Source organism: Calliopsis andreniformis, chromosome 9 (assembly GCF_051401765.1).
Source record: "Calliopsis andreniformis isolate RMS-2024a chromosome 9, iyCalAndr_principal, whole genome shotgun sequence".
In the NCBI taxonomy this organism is placed as follows: Eukaryota; Metazoa; Arthropoda; class Insecta; order Hymenoptera; family Andrenidae; genus Calliopsis; species Calliopsis andreniformis.
Genome location: NC_135070.1, coordinates 12,597,124 through 12,624,144, shown reverse-complemented (window position 1 = coordinate 12,624,144; position 27,021 = coordinate 12,597,124). Strand labels below are relative to the sequence as shown.

Sequence of the window (27,021 nt, the reverse complement as noted above, 5' to 3'; positions counted from 1 at the left end):
GTTCAACTCGTCCCGAAAGTAATTGAAACCATGGGGGCGCGATTGTCTCTATTGTTTTACGACGTATCCGAAAGATAGAAAATCACCAGAATCTAATTTACAATTTTTGCACACCACGATAGAAAATTTACTTTAATGTCAATTACCTGTTCGATGAACTTAATTATTCACGAATAAAGTAATAAAATGGGATTTTCTACGATTTTACGACTAATTCAGGAAAAGTTACTGCAATCAGCGCGTGGCGTGACGCGTCTCATTGAGTATACCTAGATATTCTCTAAAGATGCGTTTCGTGGTCTAGATTCATTCGCAATTCTTCGAGTGGCGGCGGGAAGAATATAATAGTTGACATCGCTCTTGACAAGTGTTTGCTTTCCCTCGCCGTGGATTTTTCGCGCTCATAACGATCGTCCTTTTTCTTCGACGGTGCTATTCCTTCTTCTGTTTTAATGCCTACAATTTACATACGTCTCCGTTTTGCCGTTTACGATGCGAAGGTAACGAGTACAGGCTCTGACGAAAAGTGCAGGAACGCGCTGGTCTGTAAAAGAAATGAAGACATCACTGTAAGTTTTCATGCATGTTAAGAATGTTAAAAAAAAAATACTTGCAACCACTTCAAACTTCAAACTGTTTAGAAATTTATCTGGATGTGTAAATTAAGTTTAGGTTTGGTACCATAGTTGTAAAGGAAATTGGAATTTTTGGGACTGGTTCAAAATTATGGGGAAATGGCGAGAAAACCACGCAGCTATGCTAATACAATATACAGGTCCTTAAAAATCGCGAAAAATCTCGAAGGTTTAAATTCTTCAAAAATTGATCTAGTAGTACAAATTGAATTTACCTTGATACAATGATTTTTAAGGAAATTAGAATTTTTAAAAGTGTTTTAACATTACGTGGAAATCGCAAAAAAATCAAGCAAGATCGACAAGAAAATATCAAAGGTATTTTAAAATCATGAAAAATTTTAAAGGATCAATTATACGTAAAATTTTGTATACTAAATTTCGTGAGCTAAATAGTTCACATCTGCATTTCGAAAACCTTGCATATCAGTTGCAACTACCTATTGCAACTAAATGTATTATGTCACACGTTGTTAAAGTTCACGCAATGATGCACAGGCAAACAATCCAAAATCGTCACACCTGAGTTAGTATTGTTAGAGCACACACTCACATGCCTTCTGATCCGAGTCTTGCTCCGTGCAGGACGGCTGCTGAATATAAAGGGCCGGTTTCAATGGTCGGCCATCTTGGTCCTCCACTTGGACCACTAGCCCGTGATTGCTGCCATTTCCATGAGCATTTCTGGGATTTGGTCTCCAAAATCTGAGTCCCTGCCTAACATCCAAAGCTAAGTGGGTACCATCTGATGTCAGTGGCGTCACCACCGAATCCATAAGACGTTTCTTCGCTAAAAATAAAAAATCAGTGTTATGAATCTTGAATAAGATTCTCGAAGTACAGTAGAATCTCGATTTACTGGATCTGAATTATTTGCAATCTTTTTTTATTCAGATTTATGCCTACTCAGTGTAATAAGATAATAAGAGTACAGTGGAACATTGATTAAAATTTTCACTATGATTTAATAGTAGTTTATTGAAAATAATAAACTGTAGTTTAGAGTCGAATACTTACATCGATGCTTCTTCAGGGATTTCGTGTAATAATAGACTGATATTCTGATCTTTTTCTCATCCTCCTCTTCGTCTTCGAAAGTACTGCTCATAGAAGAAGTCAAATTCTCTTGAGGCAATTTGTAAAGTCGCAATTTCGCGGCGACCACATGGTCACCAGAAGTCAGGTTTAGTTGAAAATGCATGTTCATGGAGTATGGGTCTGCCCAGGCGTCTTGGTCCGTATTCCTCGGGATCTGACCTAAGAAAAAGAATAACAATTGTAATATGACATCACCTCATTCAAAAATTTCATAATAATTAATTTACTAACAAGTTGGTGAAAACATGGTGAGCCTTTCCCGCTGAACCTGATTAGCGTTGCTGTTGTTGCTGAATCTTCCAGTCAGAGCCAGGACCCGTGATTTGATATCCTCGATTGCTTTTTCACCCTGACTGCACAGATAATAAGATTTCGTGAGACTGTAGTACTAATGCTCAAGAAAGAAATGAAAAACCATGACAATTAAACTTTCGATGCAAGTGTGGAAATAAATGCATGAAGAGGAAGAATGGATGAGTTGAATAAGCAGTTAAAAAAGTTTAATAGAGACAGTAGGAGCACTGCTAAAGTTTCCCTATCGTGACGTAGAAATTTTCACCTCGAGGATGCATGCAAGTTCTTCCGGGTAGCAAGACAGGCCAGCGGATGGTGGTCAGTGACCTACAGAGCCAATGGTATGGGTCAGAGATATTTATTATACGTTCTAGACGTCGACTAGACAGTCGACGCAGCCATTGGTACCCCGATCATCTAGTCAAGAACCATTAACGCTTCCAGACTGTGCCATGAATCTTGAGTCTCCCGAACGAATCGCTCCCTTGACTGGTAACGTCCCACGAAAGGGTTCTTAACATCGTTTCAGATATTCTGACCAACCAGAAATAGAAATCTATGGGCCATTGAAATCTCCACAAATTTCTACTGTACATATCCGTTTCGCCAAATGGATCAACGTCAATCGGCGAAAATCCTCAAATTTTGGAAGTTTATCAAGGATCAGGTGAGACTACAGGATTGCGTAACAAAGGAGACGCTGAGTCTGAGGAGAAAGAAAAAAGAGGAACATCTTTTCTCGACGTCACTGGCAAGGATTGCTGCGCTGAACGCCCACTCGGAGATTTGAGCGCAGCCAATGGGCGCGTCAACGACCTCGTTGCTGCCCCGAAGAAACAACCAAGAAACTCTTTTTCTAAACAATGGGACAGACAGGATGTCTAGGAGGAGAGTTCCCAGATGTCGACGTCAAGGAGAACGCGGAGAGATTTCGGTGACCCTAGCCAATAGCTTGTCCCACTTTTTTCCCCCGACTTGAGCAGGTCGGACATGGGGCGAGCGAGGGACACCACCGACGAAATCTCGCCACGAAATCTCAAGCAGTTCGTATTCGATTCTAGGCATGCTCGTTAATCTAGCCGCGTCCAAGTCACGCATTCTACACCGTCTCGTTGAGTACGTGTCACGTCTGTCTGCTGTCTGGGAAAGGGAAGGACTCGGGTGTCTGGAGGCCGTTGCATCATGAGAATGAATCCAGTGATCCTTCCTGAGTACCGTATTAAGAAAATTGCCTATGTTACCGGCGGTTTTGTAACAACCTTTCTGGCGAACGCATTGCACCGAGGGGACTCGAGATGATTCACTCGACCCTCCTGGGAATCGAATTTTCGAATTTTCCACGAATAGCTTCTTCATTGATGGAAAGCTTTCAAGCAAAATGAAGAAAAGAATTCGCTGACAGCGGGTACCAAGCGGTATGGTAACACTCTGTTACCATCTATCATTTAAGAAGCAAGAAATAAGGAATTTTCTGTCGCCCATGGGGGGCTAAAAAATTCTCACAGGTGAAAACTGAGGATGAAAAAAGCTCGGGCACGATGGTTACCGCGAAATGACGGAGCAGTCTGATTGGTGATCGCCGAAAAATGCACGTTGCATTGTCTGGCGGTGAAGTGAGGAGCTGCTGGTGAAAACTTCCTCCTCTCTCTTCGTCGTGCGGCTCGCGCCGTCTTCGTTCGCATAGGAAGAGAGACGCATAGACAAGGTCAGCGCATTAAATTGAAATGTGTTACATAACCTCGTAAGAGAGCAGTCCTAACTGCAGTCTGACTAGACACCCGGTGATTACGAGGGTGCTCAACCCAACCGGACAAACGACTCGACCCAACGGCGCTCTCTCGATCCTCGTCCACCGCGGGAAATGTCTGGAGGCCTTAGAACCACTTTCCCCCGTCCACCTTCCTTTAATCACGGGGCCCTCTGCAATCCTCGATGCAAGCTTAATGGACATCATTGTCGTTGAACAACACGTGTATCCCTTGAGAAGCAACGACTGGCTCTTGTTCTGTCGGAGCTGTCGAAATCGAGGGGACAGGAGACATGAGCGACCCAGAATTCAAGAGGAAAGAAAAATTGATAGAGTAGTGGTTCTGTCGTACATGACGAGGACCTCCTGTAGAAGCGACCGAGAAGCGGAGGGAACGGCGAGCACACCGGAGGATTCTCGAGGAGGCTACGCCAGTGCCGACACGAATGCATTTACGCGTCTAGACTTAATAAAATAAAAGAAACGCCTTCGCACCCGCGCGAAGAGGGGCCGAGAGGTGGAGGAGAAGGAGAGCGATTTAAAAACATAGCTAGGGACCACGGCGGAATTTCCACCGTGCGTCCTTCCTGGCTGCGCTCTGTCCTCGAGCATGCCTTTCGAAATGATCATACGTCCTGCCCTTGCTTCAATTGCTGTTGTTTGCCCTCAAGAATTTAGAAGCCCCATCTAGCGACTCAATAGCGACGAAATTATGCGCGAAGCTGCGACAAGAATCTACCGATTCTTCGTCCGATAATTTTCTCATCCGAGCCACGCGTGGATTGTACCTTTCTAATCCTGGGAAAAGGTTCAGTGAGGCCCAGGAAAAACGAGGAGAATCGCGGGAGAAGCGAACGGTCAGCCTGAGGCGCGGAATTTCAGTGGCGCTTCACGGTTCTCCGTTTCGTCACGATATTTTTACGGGCCATCGAGATATTTTTACGTGGCGGGGGCAATGATTCGCCGAGAACGTCTATGTCGTGTCAAGTGTATTCGCGTGCACACCAGTCGCGCGGCTGGAAAACCGTTCGCGTTTTTCTCGTCGCAATAACCGGGTTGGAAGACGGGAGAAAGAGAGAGGGGACTCTGTTACCTTTTTCATGCAGACACAACACACCGTGTAAGAGAAAAGGTTTCATTGTTATCGCGGCAAATCGCGACCCATGCAACACGAGCAATGAGATAACTGCGATGAGAATGTATTTTTAGATTATGCAAGCCAAGCCAGAAAGAAAGCGGCCGACTGGCCGTCGGCGGAGCAAGAATTCGACAAAAATTCTGCGTCTGTTTCAGCGGCACACTGTGTCCCTTACCCAAAGCGATCATAGTGCCGTCGAGGGGAGGCTTACCTGTCGAAGGTTGAGGTTAGGTTTCCTCTAAAAGACATAAAAAGCACATTTTGTAGAGACCAAAGTGTGGCGTTCGCCGTATCGCAAAGCGTGACACAGGATGAACGATACTTAATGTGGCATGATTCTACTGTGCATGGAGAACAGTTTCTTCGCACTGACTGAAGTCTATGCCGATGTTCTACTTCAGACACGATTTCACTTTTTATTTATTACTAGTTCAAGAAGATAGTTTTCAATAATCAACAGAACCATCGGCAGAGTCTCCAGATAGAACCCGAAACCAAGCAATCAATTTACTTACTCTCGTCGATGCATTAGAGCCACTTGCTGATATGCCGACAGATTAACTAAAGGAAGACTGTCAGCAGATATGTTGTTGTTGGCCATGAAGAGCTTGACAGAGTCAGGCATTTCGTTCTGGTACTCCAACGTGTCGTTCTCGCTGTCCTCCGTGTTCCAATCGTGCCGAGAACCATGTCTAGAATCTTCATAATCTGACGTCTCGTTTTCTTCAGTATTTTCGTAACCCAGGGAGTCCACGAATTCAGGAATCACCCTATAAACGTCATCCTCGACCCATTCGAGTCCTTCATATTCACTGACCTTCTTGTTACCGCTAGGCTTATCCTCGGTTTTTGGTACCGCTTCTTCATTTGAACTAGTGGTATGGACCACATTCGTCTTTTCTTCAGTAACTAAAGCTTCATCAGGTCTCAGTGTTCCTATTGTGCTAGTGGGACTTTCCGTCGATGATGATGTAACATCAACGTAGACGTGGTTCTTCGGGAAACTGACCTTAACGTTGTTGGAACTGCCTAGCTGATGGACTATAGGAAGCGGCAGAGAAGTAAGAGGAACAGAAGCCACGGTTGTCGATGGTGAGACATGAAAGGAGCTACCAGTGTTCCTCGAAGTGGTGTGCTTCAATGTTGTGGAGAGATGGTGCCTCGACGTCTTCGGGCGATATTTGTTGGTTTCGTCGGAGCCAGAACTAGAGTCGAACTCGGAGTCGTCGTAGCGGATCTTGAAGACCACGTGAGACGTCATTGCCTCGTCGAAATCTCGGCGCAGATTCTTGGAGGAGTCCTGCTCCCTTGAAGCCTTGGTGGTCTCCTCGTAATCCAAAGCGGCAGACTCGGACCAAGGCTGCTGGAATTCTGGACTGGAGGGCAAATTCTCGTAATCGAGGACCGCCTGTCGATTGTAGGCGTCGAAGTCGAAGTCCTTGTACGAGGGCCTGTCGGTGTGCCGGTTCTTTTTACCTCCGTTCCTCGTGTCCTCGTAATCGGGGTTCTTCGGGGAGGAACGATCCATGGAATTCTTGTCCCAGTACCTAGTTTTCTTCCCCACTGTCTCCCCATAAAACGCTTTCGTCCAAGACTTCATACTGTCCTTCTTCCTTAGCTCCTCGTCCTTCTTTTTGCTGAGCTCCCTCTCGCGAATCGCCAGAACCTCCTCCAGACTATAATTGAAGCTCTTCAGCAGCAGCATGTCACCCGTGCTAAGGTCGCCAGTAATTATCTTCAAAATAGCTTTCTCCAGCATCTTCTCCATCCGCTTGTGACTGTAGGGAACTCCATTTGTTTCTTTCACTTCTTCCATGTTCAGGACCCTCCTGTTCTTCTCCCTCACCGAGGGAACCGAGTTCGCCTCGTCCCTGGACCCGTAGCTCTTCACATGCTCCACTTGGTCCCTCTTCTTCTTGTCGTCCGAAAGATGGACACCGTGATGGTGATGGTGACACCAGACACTGCTTATAGTCGAGGTTGCCAACAGCAACACGAACAACCTGGCGAGACCCATCGCGATAGACGTAGAGTTCTCGTTACTCTTTACAACTGTCTCTGAAAACTTACACCACCTCGAGTTCTATCAACGTTCCTGGAACAACGAACGATGTCACTCTCTTCGTCGAACGTGTATCAAGCACTGTTATCGATGAACCGTGTTCTCCATTATTTCCGTCGAACGTCTCAAACGTCTTTGTGAAAAAGTCGCGAGTCGGCGGGAAGTATACGCAAAAAGGGTTCGGAGATCGGGGCAGGGTTGTCCTCAGCTGATCGGCCGAAAACCGCGTGCTCCTCGGCGGTTGACCCAGAAGGGAACTGGCAGAGGTTCGCGGAAGACGAAAGGCTGTCCCCGTAGTCGGCGAGCAAGTGTTAACAAACTGGACCGCGATCCGTCGGCGGACTAGCCTAATCGCATCAGGAAGCCGCGATATATATGTAAGTAGGAAAGATTCGTGGCATGCGTGTGCACGGGCTGAGCAGTAAGTCTCAACTGAGCGGAGCTGGCCTGCTCACAGACATAATTCTGTCTACTCACTAATTCCGAGACAACCACGAAGCCGCGAGAGAGGAGACGCGCCGGTGTTACTACGATCACTCCTTTTTTCTTTTCCTCTCTTCCTTCTTCACTCCTCCTTCTCCCTTTCTCTTTCCCTCGGATCCGTCGTCGGCTACGCTCGCTCCACCCGCCGTCGCGCGCGCGTAATCCCTTTCCCTCGCTCGCCGAAATCCCGCGGACGACTGCCTTTTCTCTCTCTCTGTCCGCGACGCTTTATCGTTCGCCCCGTTCCTCTTCTTCCTCTTCTTCTTCTTCTTCTTCTTCTTCTTCTTCTTCTGCTTCTTCTTCTTCTTCTTCCTGCTGCTGGTCGGTCTTCGGTCGCTTTTTCGCGCCGCAATATATCGTAGGTCGATCTGCCGCCGGTTCTCTCGAACGCCGCGTGCCTGTTCGCCTCCTCGCAGCGTTCGCCTCGTGCTTCCGGCGAACACAGCACCACGCGTGCACCGTGCGCTCGCTCCTGCCTCTTCTCGCGCTCTCTCCTCCTCTCTCTATCTCTCTCCCCCTTCTCTCTCCACCTCTGTCCTTTCCCGTGATTCTCGTCTGCGGTGCAGCCCCGGCAATTCCTTCGATTACTCACCGCACAGAATTTACCTTCTTTCTCCTCCCCTTCCTCGCTCCCTGTCTTCCTTCCCCGGTTTTTCTGCGATGCGCCGCGACAACGCGCGCTCCCAGCCAGACCGGCGCTCCTCCGCGAAGCCTAGCCCTCTACGATGATCTTTATCTACCACGTCTGACAGTCTGCACGACGATACTTATCGGTGATCCTTTCACGATCGAGCAGTCCTTTCACCGAGACAAACGGTCCGTCAACTTCGTGCTTGCCACAGTGTTACGTTTCGATTCTTCCAGATTCGGCTCGCACGTTTCGCTACATCCTGGCTAGTCTGCCTAGCTATGTCTGCGCATCTGGAAGAAAGTGAACGGGTTCCTCGCGCGTGTCGTCGGGTCGAAAGGCTCGAGCTGACCGGGATTCACGGCTGGACTCGCGGGACAGCGGCGCGGAACGACGGTGGAAACGAAAAGGCGCGAGGAGGCGAGAAATGAGCGAGCAGGCACCTTGTATTCGGCTGCTCGTTTCAGGGGCAGCCACATACGACTTTATAGGGTGTCTCCCTCTCCGCCGTCTAGACGAATCGAAAGATATGATCTTTGAATCATAATGTATCGCTTTTAATAAATGCAGCCTCTCCGCGTGCGTGCGTGAAAATACGATGCGTGGCAACGCACGTCGACGACGGGGGCCCAAAAAGAAGAACGGGAACGAGGAACGGGGGAAAAAGGGGACGGAGGAAGGCGAGGGCAAGACCGCCGGGGAAAAAAATATGCTCGGTCGAAAAATCAAATTGGCACGGCGCGCGTCACGTGAAAATCCCCCTACCGTGAACTTTTTTTTCTCGCCCGTCTCGTGGAGGAGAATTTTTTTGGTTTACTTATGCACATCTCTTTGCAACTTCTGCCCGAGGAGGCTGCGGATTGTCTCGTTGCATACGCGATCGAGTTGCACTGTTGTAGTTTGAGTTCGGTTTTGTTCGAGTTTGGACTTTTATTGAATTCTTCTTCTGTTTTCTTCTAACAATAGTGGTATTAAAAATTGTATAAAGTGAACTGCATCAGATATTAGATTTAATCTTTTCATCGATAATTCGTGTATAAAAACTCTGAACTTGCATCATTCTTTCACTAGATAAGGAATGTATGTATTTGGAAGAAAAGAAAAGGAAAGGATTTTGGAGAATTTTGCTGATCAGTTAATTAGAATATAAAAAGGAAAAGCTACAATGTTTTTCTTGTTCAATTTTCCACCTTCAAACGCACACGTATCTTAAATCGAACTCCAACACGAACTACTTTCATTTTCGTTGTGAATGTAAGATTTCTACACATTCATCTTCTATAATATTAATTAATTCTTGTTAAATGCAAAAGAATGTAGAATACTAGTACACAATCGTAAAAACTCAAAATCCTTTAATACGAGATCGTACCGAATATCATTGTCAGGTCTTTTAGTGGCTCAAGGTTAACAAAATTCAACCAACACCTAGAACGTTTTGAGCTTTCATCCTTACTTTTCTCGTTGCAAAAGCATTATTTTCGTTCTGTTTACAAAGCTGATGCAATTTGGATTAATTTTCCGTCGAAATGAGTGAAATAGAAATTGATCCGACTATGTGAGAGTGAATCTACATTTCCAGGTCGGACCTGACGTAAATTGCCATGACGCAGCCGAATCTTAAAATTGGGTTAAGGGATTCGGTTCTCTGAACCTGTCTACTCTGCCCGGCCGTCTAACGGTGGACAGACGTTGGCCATTCGAGCGTCTGCCGTCTAAAATAAATCATTCCTGATAGACGATAATGCGTTACAGCTAGATTTACCGGAAGCACTCGACGTCTAGAATTCTTCCACCATGGGCGCGTACGCAAGTAGCTCGGGACTCGAGGACTCAATTAACAATATTTCTCTCCTTAAATGACTACATCTTAAGAATTTGCAAATGTCAAATAATGGCCTTTACTAATGTACAAATAAAAATTGTTAAAGTTATAAAAAACCATGCTATTCTGAAAAATATTCTAACTATTTTGATAGTACTATTGTTAAATTAAATTTCTTTTTTCTATCTTCTAAGCAGTCTATAATTGACACAGGCTTTTCATTTTCGTTCCATTGAAGATTACAAATTACAATTCACACAGTATTACTCTAAAATTAGCTTCTTATAATCTAAGATTGTCATATCGAACAGGAGTAAAGAGTCTCAAGCGAAGAAAGTGCATCTCCTACGACAGATCTTTCCAGAGCCCAATCATCATGCGCCAGGGTCATCCCATAGGCAATCGTGGCGCGATAAACAAATCCATGAAGTACGAGAGGGCCCACTTTACTCCACCCCCGAGTCGTTGCAAGTCGCCCCGAGCCGATGCGTTTGGAACACACGGACTGCATCCCGATACACAGACACGATCCTGACTGAGTGTGTCTGTCCACTCGTGCACAGCGTTCCCGTGCGTTCCCAGCGTTGGGGACCCACATCAGAAGACACACGCGTGTACGCAGACACGTGCATGCATTTAAAATACATAGGTACATAAAAAAAGAGGAAGATAGAGCGTAGAGGAGCGAGAGAGAGAGGGAGCTCTGGCAAGAGGAGAGTCGTGTCGAATCTCCGACGATGCAACACAGCCTGTTTGACGTCATCTCCGAATCCTCCGTCGCGATTCGGACGTACGGACAGACAATCTGGCGTCTAGACGTACCAAAATAAATAACCCGCGGGGCCTTGCCTCGCCATCAAACTGTTGTTTGCACTCGTAACACTCCGTCCGTCGTCCTTGTCGGGCCCCCCGTTCCTTGGCCAGGGATACGAGGAACGGAACAGAACTAGCTCGGAACGCGCGCGCTGAAACGAGCCGACTATCAATCTGGAGCGGCGGATTAATTTGATTTCGAGCCCAACCTGGCGCAGTGACATCGCGTGCGTCCTTCTAACTGATATGGTTAATTCTCGATATCGATCCCTTAGAATTTTAGATACCTCAGATATCTTGGATATCTTAGAGAATGTTAAGGAAATAGTGCCTCTTTGCAGTGATGAATAACGATCTACGGTAATTCATGAAGAAATTTAGAAAATTCGTGAATGAAAATGTCTTCCTCGTAGAAAACTACTTGCCAGGTCTGAGTGGAGACGTGGCCCAGAGAAAGTTGTCGCGATGGTACCTCTACTGTGGTGAAACAGAAAGTACCAAGGTGTTTCGTCGAATTAGGAAACCAGGAAAGTCGATTGTTCCCAGGTCACGTGGATGACGACACCCGTAGGCTGGATATCAAACAGCCAGCAACAGGTTCGATGACTTTCTCCGAGCGAGAGGATTTCGGGCCAGTTCCCGATTTTTTTTCGATGTTTCCTCGTGTCCAGGTGATGTCAAACGACCAAACACGATTTGGTCCGAGAGTTTACGCGCCCGCCCACGATCGACGAATTGCGTTCGTCATTTTTTCTCCGTTCGATCGGGATATCGTTCAAACGGAGAAAAAACGCGTCGCGCGGGGGAACGAGACGAGAGAAAGGGGGAGAAGGAAGAAGACGAGGGAACACGCCGACGCAGCCGTCTCGGCCAACGGGGGAGAAGCCAGCGTGAAGACGCAGAAAAGGAGGAGAAAAAATGGAAATGGTGCAATTTGCATGGCTCGGACACATCTCTCCCTCCCCCACCTCGGCCAGAGGCAGACGGCAATCGAGATAAGGCGTACCTGGAATCCGGCAGGAGAGACACTCGGTCCGCCTTCTCGATCTTCTCTCCGCTCGCTTCCACGAAGCGAAATTTGAATTTCGGATCATATTGCGCAATCGCACCCACGCATAGGTGCACTCGTTTCGATCGTTCCCGATCGTTTGAAATCGAAAACACGCGTAGAGCGTCTGGGCACCCTTCTTATATTCCTGCATTTTTTGCCCTCGACTTCACTCGACTTCACTCGACCCGATAAAATATTCCCCGACACGGGCGTACATGGACGTTGGGATCCGTCTAGACGATCTGTAACAGAATCGCTAGATCAGATCTTTCTGTTTTAATTCCTGGTAAAAGAGAGGAAACTAAGTGGCTGTAACCATAGAGCTCCTGAAAGGTTGATAAAGGAAACGGGGAGATAATACGGATCGTTTACTCTCCATGTCGATTCAACGTGTTCAAGGTAGATACGTATCTTGGCCACTGCGATTTCGGAAGACGAGCATCAGCTCACAGATAAAAGAGACATCGGAACTGACGCAGAGATGATAGAACGCGCGGAATCCGATTCCTCCAGCTTCGACAGGCCAGTCGCGTGCTGCGACGGAAGACGATGGATCAAATGCGCCACATTCCAACGATTCCGCATTGACGGAGGCAAGAGGAATAGTACCGAGATAATTCTAAATGCATACGATCCCTCATCGGCGAACGAATGGAGCAATCGGCGATCGGTAGCTTAACGGTGAACATGAAACCAATTAAAAATGCATTAGACCGTGATTTAAATTAAAGTGACCCGTCATAAATTCTTCTCGGGCTTATGCTCCAATGCATATTACGCGGTATCGATTTATCTACCGATCAAGTGGAATCCTTTCGTGTACAGTTAGACAAGAGCGACGGAGTCCCACTTAGAAATGCATTAAATTGCCGGCCGCGTGATTTAAACGAAAGCAGCCACGCCATAAATTCTTCAGAACTTTCGTCGGCGAGGCCGATCGTGCTCGCGCGATTTCCAATCCTTCGCGTACATACGCTTGGTCGCGTTTCATAAGATTCCCTTTTTAGATACGCGCAGAATCCACGTGCCGTGCACGTCCGTGGATCGAGAAACACGAGGGAACAGGAAGAGGCGCGGAGCACCGCGTCTGCGAGGCGCTCTTCAATTTTCTTCGGCTCCTCCTGTGTCCAGAGGAGCGGAGCCGCGCCGTAACTGACCATCTGGTTTACTGTTTCCACCACGGCCAGCAAACTACGCACTTCCGCGTGTTGAATTCCTCTGTGGGAATCCACAGCATTCGCTTGGATCAGATACGATACTTTCGGCTGAACTGGATCCATAGATCTCAAGATCTGCCGAGCCGCTAATCAACGGTGCTGTCGACGGTTTCTTATCGTCGCTAAGGAAATCGCATATTTGTTAGAAGAGAGCGTGGACGTAATTTAAGCCATCGAATGATGGAACCAATTGACATTGTGCAAATATGGCTAACGTTGTTATAGTAGGATTTTGCATACTAAAATGAAGCATTAAGACCATGAAAGTGGTCTAAGTAAAAAGTTTTGAAAAGTTTCATTTATCACTTATTTTATAATATAGGTAAATCAATGCGATACCAAATAAGTGATAGACTTAATTTATTTAGACTTTTAACATAGACTACTTTCATAATTACCAGATTAGTATACATTTTTAAAATTGTTGAGTATTTTCTATTCTTTCGTTTGAAAATTAACTGTAATGTTACACACTTTTTCTATCTAATACAGTGGCAGATAAAAAGTTTTAAAAAATATCGATAAGTACTATCACAAATGTAGTAGCCATCAATTAATGCTATTATCACTCCAATACAGTTTCCATTAAGCAAGTGTATATCAATTCTGATCTCGATAATCAATTAAACTCATTTTTCTAACATTTGTGAGTCCCTTGGCAGCTTCGTCCAAATTATCCTTGACGATTTTCAGTCGACGTGTCGAAGGTAACGACGCCGTTGTTTATCCACAAGTTACGCTCTTCAGATTTCGCTATTCTCATCGACTTTGGCGTCTGCCAGAGACCTAAAACTGGCTTGCCTAACTTCCACTACGTAGAGCAGGAAAATAGAAGAGGTGTGCAGAATTACCAAGGCCGTGGTCTGTTCGACGAGACGGATCAGAACGAAAAATGTAAATTGCGTCTTTGTTGGCAAGACGTACGTCAATCGTTCGTTTGACGCAGCACGCGAGTATATATATGTAGACGCGCTTCCACAATAATAGAATGAGTAGATAAATAAATGAATGAAATATCGATGTGATTTAGCTAACCGAGAAACGTAAATTACCCGCTGCGTTTTTGGAAATCGCTTACGCCGAAACGTCGAAAGCTTTGCCTTCTAAAACAACCTTAGCCTTTATCACTACAGTGAGTAGACGTGATCATTATCTGTTTTATCACAGATATCGGTACAATTATCGCTATAGTTCGTTAGATTAAAGGAAAGTGAATGTTTAAAGTTCTCTTATCAAAGTTGCGATTAAAGTGCTATAATGAGCTAGAAATTCTTCATTGTTTCGAATCGAAGAACGACTTAATTCCCGTCATTCACGTTCACCACTATTTCAGCCGATCTATCATTGCCTAGATCAGAAGGAGTAAGTGTGTGATTCGCTGTCTAAGCACTGTCTGGCAAATCAAATTCCGTGCAGTTGGGGCGTCAGATAGCTCGTATGAAAACGCGAGGGGCCCTGTTTCCTACAAAAATTTGTACGTGACTCGAGACGGAACTGCTCTGGTCGCGTCTCGAAGAGATAAGCACGGCATCATCTTCCCAATCCACCTCGCGCTCGGCGCACAGTCGAATGAATTCGACTTGCTTGCCTTTGGTTTACTGAATTTCTTTTTCTTCGTCGTCGCTGTCTGTCGTCGTCGAAGAAACAGATCGACGACAGATTATATAATCCTGTCTGGATGTTTTTAGTCATATTTCTCATGAAGAAGATCGTCATGGGATTAATCTTCGAGGACTTCATTCTCGGAAGACCTTCGTTCAATCCACGTGCACCTAAAAAACCCGTTTCGCCCATTGTTCGCGCGACTACACGTGCAGGTAAACAAGACACTTCGTATAATTTAATTAAAACACGAATTAAAGATGCAACAAATGATCAGACGTTTAGGAACGATAATATTGTATCTTCGTTTTTTTTTGATAAATATTATTATCATAGTAAGTCTTTATTTAACAAGGTTTATATTATTCATGGTGTCAACTATTCAGCATCTTCATTTTTGTAGGAAAAATGTAGTAGTGTATAAACATAGTAGATGATAATGAATAGGAAATTGAAAAGTTAATCATGAAATGGGTGCTTCAACTTTACATTACGCTCTTCAATTATTAAAACGATGTGAGTGTGCCCAAAGAGAATTGATATAATTGATAAATTTGCGTGACGAAATGTATCTAAAATACACATAAACTCTTCTGTGTACATAAAACTTACAATCCCTGGCTCAATCCTGATTGAGTCAGTTTCTCGTCGAAATCTTCTCGTATCCTCTTATATAACAGTCTACTCAATAAACATAATAAATATAGATATTAAATACTTCAATGAATACTAGTGATAGCACTTTCGTCCGTATGAGTTTTTAACGCGACACTTTTACCCTGAAGTAGATAATAGCAGTTGATAACGCGGACCTGTTATCAACTTCTTTATCACCCGAAACATGGAAATGCTCATGAACAGGAAAAAACTATTCGAAACTTTCCATATTCCCCTAAAATTATTCTGCCTTGCCCTCTTCTCTCTATTACTCTAAAAGCACGCTTCCACCTTGGCTACTCTCTCTTCGTCGATCATTAAGTAATCGCGAGCCTCGCGACAAGGCTACATTTCCCACCGCGCAGTAGTCGCGTGGAACGCAACAGCTGCGGAGGACAATTATTTCTTTTTTTACCATCCAGGATACGCGTCTCGCGATTTCCTCGAGGCGGTCATTACACGGAACCCGCTCGTTTTGCCCCGACGGGCAATTCCTTTTCGTCCCGATCGCGATCAGATAACCCGACGGTTTGCGGGCCCGGTTTTCCGGTTCAGCCTCTCCAGTTTCCACGTTCCGGTCGGTTCCGTTCACTCCGCGATTAACGAGCCGAACGCGGGTTCGGCTCGGTCGTGGCGAGCCGGACGCGATGAAAGAATTCTGATGGGCCAGCGGCGAGGAGCAGATATCGGTGTCCAGGCATGGCGTGCTGTTCAACCTGTTAAATTGCATTTCGCGTTCAGCTCCGCCGCGGCCCGTTACGACGACGCGTCGTCACGTGACCGCGCACGTACGCCTGCGAGAAACGGCCAACCAGCCAAGAATTTTTCGTCCCGAACTCTCTTGCCCGCCGCTAGAAACCACGTCGAAATCCACGGTTCGTTACGAATGCAGGGCCCGTAGGGCTCGGATGAGCGTCGTCCGTGTCCCTTTAGAGACGCCCAAACTATGCTCCTTCAAATACCAAGTGTCCAGGTTCGATGACTTGCCGGCCAGAGGAGTTCCAGGGGAGAAGAATGCGCTCGTCGAATATTCCCTCGGGGCCCACTTTGGTAGCACGATTACGTATCGAAGATTCGCGTGCCCCGTTTCGGCAACTCGCGATAAGCGAATGGGCGCGATTTGTCGTCTTATCTGAGGTGAGATGGTAATGCCACAGGCAATTGGGTACCGTTTAGCCATTGTACTTTATGCAATAGAGGGCTTCCGTGACGGAACGAAGTCAATTGAAAAATGTTGTACTCGAAGTTCATTGATGTATCGGCATGGGGTTCCCCTACTTCCTTTATCCTCGGAGTCGAATCGTAATGATCGACTCCGATTTTCACTCGTTGAAACGGCTTATCTGTGTGCACGCAACGCGACCGCCGCGCGATATCAGCGTAACGAGCCTTCATCGATAGTAATAGTGTTTTCCTCTTGCCTCGAGGCGGGTCGGCAGACAGGGACACCGGTGGAACCCTGACACGTGTCACGAGGCTTATTTCGCCGGGCGGAACGCGGTCGAGGCTCGAAATCGCGAGGATCTCGCGAGATATGGGGTGTTCCATATCTCGGGCAGTGGCTGTTTCAGAGTACAATTCGAGTCTCGGAATCCGGTCAACGTTTTAGCTGGCGTTCTTAGTCTTATCAGCGTTATCTGTCATCTACACGAACAGTTGTCATTTCGTCCACGAAACACATGCTTGTATATTACACACGGTTTTGTAGGAATAATTATTATTCCTTTTCCTCGGTCGCGGTGATTGTATTGGCTGATTTCACGTCAGTGTCGAGGAACGTTTGACGGAGGGAACACGTTTTCGCGGTTTCGCCGCTCCGCAACAGGGGAATATGCCTGGAAACGTGAATCGAGCGTTCGAGGTACATATTTCGTGTTCTCGCGATTCTTCTCGCTGATTCTTTTTGTAATATCGTTCCTTTATTCACTTCTTGCGCGATCTTTTTTCCTGCAACGCTGTTCAACTTTCACTTGTGATTATGGCGCGGTGAAGAAAATGTGTTTTCTAGGAATATCTTGGTTTCTATCGAGACCTCTGAAAGAAAAGCAATCGATCGCTTTTAATAAAATTCTATTATCTTTGTAGGACAGCGAGCTGGGCATGCTAGAAGCTGGTCGTCATAATGAAGAATCGATGAAAGACAAGGTATGTTAACGTGTTTAAGATTCTTTGTGCTGGTAATTGTCGTGGAATGTGACTACTTCTTGAAATCGATAGGCTGGTTACTCAATGTAATTGTCGGTGTCAAGCACGTTTTTCTGTTAATATACGCTCTGTTAATGCTATCGATTTAAGCATCGTATTGGACTGTGGAGTAAAAGGCAAACAAAGCTCTTTAATTCCATCGCCTTTCCGTGTGATGCTTACTTCCGCGTAATACATTCACAAAGAACACTATTCTTATCTTCTGAGATCTAGATCAACGCATCTTCTGTTCACTGACATCGTTATTTTTTTATACTCGTAGAATGAAACATATACCAACAAACCAGCTGGTTATATGGCATCAAGGTACAACAAAATGAACAATTTTTTGTCGAAACATCAAAAGATATGGAAAGTTCTTTTTCTAATCACCTTGAACCTCGTGATAGTGATTTACCTTGTCTTCGCCACCTTATACTGGGAAAAGTACAGTAGGTTAACATAATTTCATTTCGCGTATCTCGAGGAGAACATTCCATGTTCCGTACAATGTTCATTTTCTTCAGATTACGAAAACGGATGCGACTGGTGCGATGGGTATGGCATGCTAATTCTTTTATTTGCGTTTGGATATGGTGGAGTGCTTTATTATTACGCTATAAGACGTTTCTTCAGAAGAACCTTGAGTTCATGTATTCAACCACTCCGAGAGCATATCCAGAGTTTCCAGAGAAGAAGAAGGTAAGATATAAATAAAGGATCATCGATTATCTCAGTTGCATCTACTGACTGCAGACCACTATTCTTTCAATTTTTCGCAGAAGTTGTGGCACAGTACTAAAAGCACTACTCTACATATGCATATTCGCTGCTATTATTGTTTTCCTCGTTTTCGACACTGCCTCATCTCGGGAGAGACTGGTGAGCGCCATCGGCGTCGTCGTCTTGTTAGGCTTCGGATGGGTATTCTCGAAACACCCCGGCAATGTAAGTATGTAAATCGGTGACAGAATGTTCTTAATCGTCCTTTGAACTTGTACCTTATCACCGTGGTCGCTGATTTTATGTTTAAAATATTGGGTCGCGGCTGAGATTGTCTGAGAATTTTTGAATATCAAATTCCAAGGGGGATTTTAAATTTCAAGCAGTCCATCGATGCCGAATACTATGGCAATACATTCTGTTGAAATGAATATTTCACCGATGAATCTTCGTGGCGGCCCAATACTTGTGGAATGCGAGCGAACGATCGATGTCCGATACTTTCGAATTCATCTAGGTTAAATGGAGGCCCGTCTTGACCGGGCTGATCCTGCAATTCCTCTTCGGTCTTCTAACGATTCGATGGCCAGTTGGTCGAGCCATTTTCGAGTGCATCTCCAACAAAGTCGCGACCTTCCTGGAGTTCGCGAAGAAGGGATCGAGCTTTATCTTCTCCAATAATTTGGTCGAAGAAGGGGTCTTCGCATTTTCTGTTAGTCTACGTTTCTCTTGATCGTTCAAAGTGAAATAGTTAAACGATTAAAATTGTTAACTAAATATGGTGTCTTTCAGGCGCTGCCAGTAATCTTCTACTTTAGCTTCATTATCGAAATTCTCTACTATTTAGGTGTGATGCAGGCCGTTATCCTGAATATAGGAGGCTTTCTGCAGACGTTAATGGGGACGACTATTTGCGAGTCAGTCAACTGTGCTGGAAACATCTTCATCGGAATGGTCAGAGCATTAGATAATGTATCTTGTCATTATAAGTGTATTTTAGACATTACAGTCCGTTGTCAATTTTTAGACAGAATCTCCGTTGCTAATCAAGCCTTATCTGAATAAACTGACTGGCTCAGAGCTGCACGCTATCATGTGCTCGGGTTTTGCCACTGTATCAGGTGGAGTATACGATAATTGATGGCGAGTTTAAATTGATTCTTTCTATCTGATCGATTTTAATCGGTGCCATATTTAGGAACTGTGTTGGCCGCTTATATCGGGTTTGGTGCAAATCCAGCAAACTTGGTAACAGCGACCTTGATGGCAGCACCAGCAGCACTTTGCTACTCTAAGCTATTTTATCCAGAAACTGAAAAACCTATGCTCACTACTGAGGACATTGTACTAGAGAGATCGTGAGTATTAGTAAATGTCACATTATCAAATTGCACATGCAAATTGAAACTGGTAATGTCCTTAGGAAGGACTCTAACATATTGGATGCTGCCTGTAAGGGCGCGACGGCAGCAATTCCAATAGTTTTGAGCATAGTTGCTAATATAGTTGCATTTATATCGTTTATTGCGTTATTAAATGCACTCCTTGGCTGGATAGGAATCCTGGTTGGTTTCAATGATTTAAGTTTTGAAGTAAGTAGAAAAGTAATCTATGATCTACAATGGAACTTTATTCGAATACATCAATGGACATAATAGTCTAGACTAGAGCGGACATTCTCTCGTGAAATAATTGAAAATAATACCAAAATAGGAGAGCAGTTTGTTCCAACAAAATTTCTACAATATCTACCAAAATCTATTTCTGCCTAACGTTTTGTCATTCTTCTAGTACATACTATCAAAAGTGTTCATGCCCGTAAGTTGGATCATTGGAGTACCTTGGTCGCAATGTGAGGATGTCGGGACTCTGATCGGTCTGAAGACCGTTGTAAATGAATTTGTCGCCTATCAAAAATTAGGCGAGCTCAAATCTCAAGGCAGAATCTGGGGTAGAAGCGAAGCGATTGCTACGTTTGCAATTTGTGGGTTTGGGAATCCTAGTTCTATTGGAATTACGCTCAGCGTAATGTCCTCATTGGCTTCTGAGAAGAAAAAAGAGATAACTGGAGCTGTAGGGAGAGCTTTCGTGGCAGGTTGCGCAGTTTGCCTTCTGACTGCTAGCGTCGCTGGTAAGACGCGAGTTGTACGGCAGTCGTTACAGTTCCGAGCTGCTTTACTGACAGAGCAACGTTCTTTTCAGGACTCTTGATAACCGATGACGCCTTCGGTAACATAACTAATACCATGGCAGTTGTGAACGCGAGCATTGCAACCACAGCTGCAACAATCATTAGTTAATCCACTAAACGGCCTTCGACTCCCCCAGGCACCCTCAATTTTCTTTAGCTCGATGGACGCCATGCTTCATTTGTATGTTGTGTAAATAGGTAGGATAAAAGAAATGACAATTGTCACTAAGTACATTGATATTATTATTATTATTATACAATACTGTTTTGTAAAAAAAAGCACCGAATTAATCAATAATGCGCGTTGTATCGCTAGGCGACTCGATTTCGCGCGAATCATAAAAAAACACGTGCTAGACTCATAAGAAAGGAATAATTATAACCTAATGTAAACAGTAAGAGAACTTAAAAGATAATGCAATTTGTACAATTAAATATAAATACGAATCTGTATAGAATAAGTAAAGGTGTGTTATAAAAACGACAATCAGATTATTTGTCGTATGGAATTGTATATCACATCTTGAGCGTGGAATATTTACGTTGCATATTTCTTCCGAGTAGCGAAAAGAAACAGGTGCAGTGGTATTTCATTCCATTGATTCCTAATTCTACTTTTATGGCAAACTGTGAAGTTGATGGGTCTCGTATAGATTGTGAGTACGGTTGAACACATCAGCTGTCACTTCTAACATTTTCGGCAAGACATCGACGTTTTTTTGAACGTGTGCTCCACAAACCTGAGATAAAGATATTATAATTAAGACATACTGTTGTAAGTCTCACTTGCCTCATAAGGCAAGGACACTTACCTTCTTTAACAAAAATTCTCTAGTGGGCATTGTGTACATGGCAACCACTGCTGCTTTTCTGATCACCCATGGATGATGTTTGGCTAGTGTCTTATTGTAAGCATCCTGGCAACAACTGGATGTCTTTTCTGTATCCGATAGTTCACTTAATTGCCTCAGGAATTCTCTAATAAAATCTGGAAATTCAAAAACTGTTAATATTAAGGTATATAATATTGCACAGGCTTGTTCTTTTGAAGACACCACAATACCTAAACCCCTGTGAAGTCTTAACAGGGTTCGTGCTCCATTTGTGTAATCCCCTTTGTCTAGAATGTTATTCTCTTTCTCATATATTATCATAGACTTGACTGTAGTATAGTTCTGGTCATCTTTGCTTACTAATTCAACTAATATCTCAATTTTTTGCTTCAAGTCAGAGGACACGAAGCTAAAAACACTGCCCATCAATTGGAAGAATCTGTGTGCACACATTACATATTAATCTATGCATTATTCTTTTGTATGACATTTACACAAAGGAAGACAGATGCTAGACAATGACTGTATGTATTTGCAAAATTTTATTAACAAAATGTGTTACATATGTAGAAGTATTGTATGCATATTAGAGTTACGTAAGGAAGTCTTGATGTTAAAGCATTTGAAATTTGTAACTTATGGTTTGAAACAAGTATCTGTAATCAACTTTGACCAGATTATGTATGTATATTAGTGTGTTGTTGTTTTTAGGTTATGTTCAATAAAAGAAAACACTGTTGCCTTACTTGTACAGTTCATTGTAGGCATCCAAGTAAGCTTTGAGATCAATATCATCATCTTGGACGAGGGCACGGTCGAAATGATCGTGTACGAGCCTCAAATCGAAGAAAGTTAATTCCATACCCTCCGCCATTTCCGTAACTCTGTACCGAAGGCAGTCATTAACAACAGTGAACTTACATATTGCCACGCAGGTATAACAAGCCACGTTATCTGGTCAAAGGTACCATTCTTATCTATGTAAGCATTTGATTACCTGATCTTTAATCGATGATTAAAGGTACAAAGTAGTCAAATTGATCAGTTTGCATTTAATGGTCTCTAAAAATCAATGACATTTTATGTAGATCTGTACTCGAACAGACAGTATTATATTTAGCTATCAATACTGATAAGCTTTTGTCGTGTTTCAATGCTTCGATTAGTAAAGATTTGGAAATTATGAGATGTTAATTAGGATAGGTGATGGGATTTATTTACGAGATACATATCAACTTTTTGATCTTCATCAGCTTGTTTTCATATGACAAATTCATGTATTTTTTCACGTTATATATTTCGTCTCTGAGATGTCTTCAGCATTATTATTCTTATATTTAATAATAAATTGATTTGTAATTATAGTCGTTATATAAAGAAAATTAATCATGGTTACAGATAGCTGTTGTAGTTACATGAGGTACATTTAATTCCAAGTGGGAATTGACATCGAGCGCTACCATAATGGGTGTGTAAAGTAAGCTAAATGTGAAACATTTCTGCTATCAACGTGAAAAACAACAGGCTGGATAATCATCGTTGAGTTCCACGAGATATTTTTATAAAGGTGATTTGATAAAACGTGTAATATTTTGAGTGAAGAACTTAGAATCGTGTAATCCATCGACGTTAGTTCCTTCAGAGGCTTCAAAGTTCCTCCACTTGTAGCGCCACAATCATCCCTCTTTGTTCTCTCACTGCCACTTTAATTTAATTTAGAACAAATGATCATTCATCGGTTTAAATTTGTCTTTTGCCTACACGCACTCATTAATTAAAGCAATCAAATATTAATTATGTGCATAACTGCATATTTATTCGAGGTGAAGACAGTAAATACGTATAAACTGTTTGAATATTGCAACACAAGTTATGCGTTTGATTCTTGAGCAAATACTTATGAATAATTCTCCATTTTTTAATACTATAGTTATTTACATAATACATAAAAAATTTACATTATACCTTGTGTTGACTAATAAGCAGTATTACTCACATAATAATCTTCAATGTTGATAGATAACTCAAAAAAGCACAATAAAATTATCGTTCAAGCATTTAGCTGACGAACATAATTAAACGATAGATATAAAAATTATTATTTGCATAAAAAATGTGAAACATTATAAAATTGTTGAGCATCAGCTTTGCGCAACGACCCATTACGTTATCGGCGACGCAGAGAACAAAGAGTTTGAAAAATCTCGCTGACACACAGATGTATGTTGGTAACTGGTGTCCCTGGGGGCGTTAAATAATTCACCGCAGCTGGGACTGAGGGTTAGGTAAGAGGCGAAGGTTGTGGGAGGGCGAAGGAGGCGAAGGTTGAAGGGCCGATCAAATATTCAGGCGTACTTCAACGCGCGATGGAGCTAAGCAGCGTCGAGTACAGAAACGTAACCGAGAAAAGAAGAAACTGCGAAGTCAAGTCCAACTATCCGACACTATTTCCGTCAAAAATATTCTCGTGCCACATAAGGAAAGCCTAGCAGAAGCTAAGAACAGTTGTCTTCCAACAGGGAAGCTCGAAATATTCAGCCTCCCACTTTCCCAGTCTTTTTTTACGATGGTTACCCATATTCGGTCAAGTGATCTCAGGAGGGCCAACTTGAACGACCAATCACGCTGAGGCGCATAAAAATACGCCACTGGGGTGCTGTAATATCGCCCGTCGAAGCTTGTCGATAGCGATTTCGCCTATCGTCTTGATGGTTGCCCACGGTGTTCCACGAATTCGCTCAGCTTCAGCGCTTTTTCCTTTTTATTGCTCGTCTTCGGGGTCTCCAAGTGGGCATAAATTCGCAGGACCTTGGGCTCCCGTTATATCCTCGATTTTGTTCGTTTAGCGTTAGCACCATCGATCACACGGCGTTCATTGACAGTCAGTTAACCCCTCACCCTTTACTTGCAAGGCAATTACACCGTTATTTACTCTTTCGTCCCATTCAGATCGGCACCCCTTGAAAGAAAGCTGATCCTGGGAAGGCGACTCCAGGAAAGTTCGGCTCGAAGGGCCCCAGAAAGAATTGGTCAACGAGGCGTGCTTCTCTCCTAATCATCATTCTAATTATCTCTGGTAACCCAATCCACTGTTCGCGTCGCGCCTTGGCTTCCTGCCTCGATTCCCTTCCCAAACTTCTCGATTCTCTCGTCTCGTTCCGCACCCTGCCCTGCAAATTTTCTACCCTCCCGACACGACTGTCTTCTTCTCACGCCGATCGCTGTCCTTTCTCCCTCGCTGGCTCGTTCTCATCCCCACGTCTCCGTGTTGCTTCCTTCTATCGGTCGGTCCCGTGACGCGTCTCCTCTCTTTTCTTTCGAGTCGAAGTCTAACTGCGGGATTGCCGACGACCGCCCATCTAAGTTTAACAATTAACGGCCGACTGGGGAAAAATAAATTAATTGCGAACTACCGCCGTGCGTCAGGAACACGCGGCCTAGCCTGAAATGTCGGATAGAGTTCCTCGAATCTTGTTAGAGATTCAACTGACGGTATAGTTAAGTGTTACGTTTCTGTAATTGGGCGCGACGCATTTGCAGATGGTTTCTTTTCGATGGTTAACACAGGTTTTGATATGTGAGTCTTTGGAGTGAGAATTTGGTGTTTGAGAAGAGGGTACAGGAGATTTTTGGGTGAAAATATTTCTTGAAGAAGAATACGATATATAAAGTGTAAGATTGTGTTACCGAGGTCTGCCACTGTTAATGGATAAAGGGGTAGGATTATTATTAGGATAGTAAGTATTATTATTTAGCATTTAGGAGGAGGAAGTAGAAGTTTAGGTGATATTATTAAGAAATGGGGCTAGGAGAAGGGACTGGATACACACAATCCCTGGGGCGTGGGTCAGGGAAGGAGGTCGAGGCTGTCTGGGGTCCGCGGAGTTTAGAGAGAAGGGTAGAGATACTTATTTAAGAAACTCTAGGAGAAATGTGTTTTTCACGTGTCGCAGAAGCAGTTGAGGAAGTTCACACATAGAATGGAGCAAATTGTTACTATAAATTATTATTCAGTACCAAGATACGTAAATAGACCTTGCTTTTCTTAATAATAAGAGCACAATAGAACTGATTGTGAAAGAAGAACTTGAATCCCTTTTTAACGATAGTCTAAGGAAATTCAGAAAATTGAATAACATGGGCTACTTTATTTTCGAATTTGATCCTAAACCAAGTATTAATAGAGGTCCTACTACAATCGAATCAAGTTGAGGAGTTTCCCTTCACCAGATCATAAACAATCATCTATTGAATGTTTTGGGAAACGTTTTATCAAAAAAAGAGGGAGCGGGAAGAAACGCGAGGCTACGGTGACTGAGCGCGATGACAGCCACCCTTACGAATCCTTCCTCCCCTCAGACTCGTCCTTTTGTCCCGGTCGTCAAGGCTGACGGCAAGTGCAAGCATCGGGGACGAGGTATTTGTCATACGTCGATAGACGTCACGATTGACACACTCGCTCTCTCTCTCGGCGAGTGTGAAGCGGAAGTGGCGTTTGGGGTGGCGGCGATTGAAGGGTTTGAAGGGAAAGACAGATAAATATTTGAGGAATTTGTCGTCGCGGAGAACGCCAGCATCGGGAGACCTATCGCATGTTTACCAGCCTTATAACAAAGGATTTCAGTCAATCCCTGTATGCAGAATGCATGGGGAAGCCAGGGCGTTGGGACGAGGCAAGGGTGATGATGTAATTGTCGTGAGAAGACACGATCTTCCCTCAAAAGTCTACTGTACACAGTTGGATCAAGAAGTCAATCGGAAAGGTGGAGACAAGAGAGGACTTCTTCTTCGAGTGTACCATAATACCATAGAGTCTACCGTAATATTTTAACTATTGTACAGGATGCTGCCTGAAGGTGAAAAAAATTGAAGGAGTGACTCTGGACGTTAAAACGAAAAACAAGAATAATGAGGTTTTGTTTCCGAGTAAATGGTTGACAAATGCACATCTAAAATGTGCGTGAAATATGTATGTCTGACTTCACTTACTTTACTGAGTTATTCTACTGACATCACTGCGTCTGACTTAATTAACCAGTAGTAGAATAAGTTCCAAATCAGACACATTTCACGCCGTCTTCAGGCGTTCTTAAAACAATTAATAACTCTGAAACCAACCCCCGAACACAATTTTTTTATTCTTAATTATTCTGAGCATTTTCGAAGAAAATGTGCTAGGTATCTGATCAATAGATCTTTATCGAATAGTATCACACTTTTACTGCAAGATTTTCATCTAATACTTTCCATTCATGATTTAGCCAATCATAAAAAATTCTAATCATAAAAAAAAGATCAACATAACGTATTTCTACTATATCCGCACATTAAAAATTTATTCTAAATTCTGAAATCATAGAAACTAAAGTTCAGTCCTGTTTTGAGCATCGATCGAAGCTAGTTACACGAAAAAAAGACTTTGTGTATGCGTCCATCTACTCGAAGGGACGAAACAGAGCAACACTCGAGTTCGAACGTTGATGGAGCTGCGGACAGGAGCAAGAGGGTGCGCGTGTGCGGGTGTGACGAACAGAGCGCGAAAAGCCCAGGTAGTCGCGGCGAAACGAGCCCCGGGAAGTTCATTAATGGATTAAGAGTGCTGGGATCGATACGATTAGCGGGTTGGCGAGCAGTGCGCGTTTGTGACGCGCGCGCGACACGCCGCCGAAACTTAACCGATCAATTTCGAAGCGGCGTCGAGCGGCGAGAGGAGACTTGATTTATGGAAAACACGGGGAAGTCTCGCGATGCAGCGGCTCTGACATTATCGAGAGATAAATAAATCTGGATTACTAAGGATTCCCTTCGTCGAAGACATACGGGGGCCGAGAAGCAGTGTA

The 27,021-nt window shown here is 43.9% G+C and overlaps 3 protein-coding genes across 7 annotated transcripts; 1 reads left to right on the top strand and 2 right to left on the bottom strand.

Annotated features, from left to right (window-relative positions):
• Positions 1–404: 404 nt before the first annotated feature.
• On the bottom strand, positions 405–7,121 carry LOC143183986 (uncharacterized). 3 transcript variants are annotated; one of them, XM_076385883.1, is made up of 6 exons: positions 5,428–7,121; positions 5,124–5,150; positions 1,965–2,086; positions 1,653–1,892; positions 1,189–1,425; positions 405–544 (listed from the first exon to the last, which is right to left on the bottom strand). In XM_076385883.1, the coding sequence occupies exons 1-6, from the start codon at positions 6,927–6,929 to the stop codon at positions 450–452; spliced, it is 2,223 nt and encodes a 740-aa protein (XP_076241998.1). In that variant the 5' UTR covers positions 6,930–7,121; the 3' UTR covers positions 405–449. The 3 variants fall into 3 exon arrangements, with proteins under 3 accessions (XP_076241998.1, XP_076241999.1, XP_076242000.1); XM_076385885.1 differs by having other exon boundaries at positions 406–544; positions 1,193–1,425; XM_076385884.1 differs by lacking the exon at positions 5,124–5,150.
• A 9,170-nt stretch (positions 7,122–16,291) lies between these two features.
• Cnt2 (Concentrative nucleoside transporter 2) lies at positions 16,292–20,578 on the top strand. 3 transcript variants are annotated; one of them, XM_076385889.1, is made up of 13 exons: positions 16,868–17,111; positions 17,336–17,395; positions 17,718–17,761; positions 17,845–17,886; positions 17,962–18,136; positions 18,217–18,382; positions 18,675–18,869; positions 18,950–19,111; positions 19,185–19,278; positions 19,356–19,515; positions 19,581–19,749; positions 19,949–20,288; positions 20,360–20,578. In XM_076385889.1, the coding sequence occupies exons 3-13, from the start codon at positions 17,719–17,721 to the stop codon at positions 20,455–20,457; spliced, it is 1,644 nt and encodes a 547-aa protein (XP_076242004.1). In that variant the 5' UTR covers positions 16,868–17,111; positions 17,336–17,395; position 17,718; the 3' UTR covers positions 20,458–20,578. The 3 variants fall into 3 exon arrangements, with proteins under 3 accessions (XP_076242003.1, XP_076242004.1, XP_076242002.1); XM_076385888.1 differs by lacking the exon at positions 16,868–17,111 and adding an exon at positions 16,292–16,387 and having other exon boundaries at positions 17,718–17,886; XM_076385887.1 differs by having other exon boundaries at positions 17,718–17,886.
• LOC143183993 (ceramide-1-phosphate transfer protein) lies at positions 20,574–22,249 on the bottom strand. Its single transcript, XM_076385902.1, has 5 exons — positions 22,179–22,249; positions 21,928–22,065; positions 21,412–21,620; positions 21,161–21,336; positions 20,574–21,088 (listed from the first exon to the last, which is right to left on the bottom strand). The coding sequence occupies exons 2-5, from the start codon at positions 22,053–22,055 to the stop codon at positions 20,966–20,968; spliced, it is 636 nt and encodes a 211-aa protein (XP_076242017.1). The 5' UTR covers positions 22,056–22,065; positions 22,179–22,249; the 3' UTR covers positions 20,574–20,965.
• Positions 22,250–27,021: the final 4,772 nt, after the last annotated feature.

Excerpts from the sequence above, each read along its gene's own strand:
- LOC143183986 (XM_076385883.1), bottom strand. The coding sequence starts at position 6,929 with ATGGGTCTCGCCAGGTTGTTCGTGTTGCTGTTGGCAACCTCGACTATA. Across the intron at positions 5,151-5,427 it reads GCTCTAATGCATCGACGAGA|AGGAAACCTAACCTCAACCT; the intron begins GTAAGTAAATTG and ends TATGTCTTTTAG. Across the intron at positions 2,087-5,123 it reads CTAACCTCAACCTTCGACAG|TCAGGGTGAAAAAGCAATCG; the intron begins GTAAGCCTCCCC and ends TTATCTGTGCAG.
- Cnt2 (XM_076385887.1), top strand. The coding sequence starts at position 17,082 with ATGCCTGGAAACGTGAATCGAGCGTTCGAG. Across the intron at positions 19,516-19,580 it reads GACATTGTACTAGAGAGATC|GAAGGACTCTAACATATTGG; the intron begins GTGAGTATTAGT and ends TAATGTCCTTAG. Across the intron at positions 19,750-19,948 it reads TCAATGATTTAAGTTTTGAA|TACATACTATCAAAAGTGTT; the intron begins GTAAGTAGAAAA and ends TCATTCTTCTAG.
- LOC143183993 (XM_076385902.1), bottom strand. The coding sequence starts at position 22,055 with ATGGCGGAGGGTATGGAATTAACTTTCTTCGATTTGAGGCTCGTACAC. Across the intron at positions 21,621-21,927 it reads GCCTACAATGAACTGTACAA|ATTCTTCCAATTGATGGGCA; the intron begins GTAAGGCAACAG and ends GTGTGCACACAG. Across the intron at positions 21,089-21,160 it reads GAGAATTTTTGTTAAAGAAG|GTTTGTGGAGCACACGTTCA; the intron begins GTAAGTGTCCTT and ends TCTTTATCTCAG.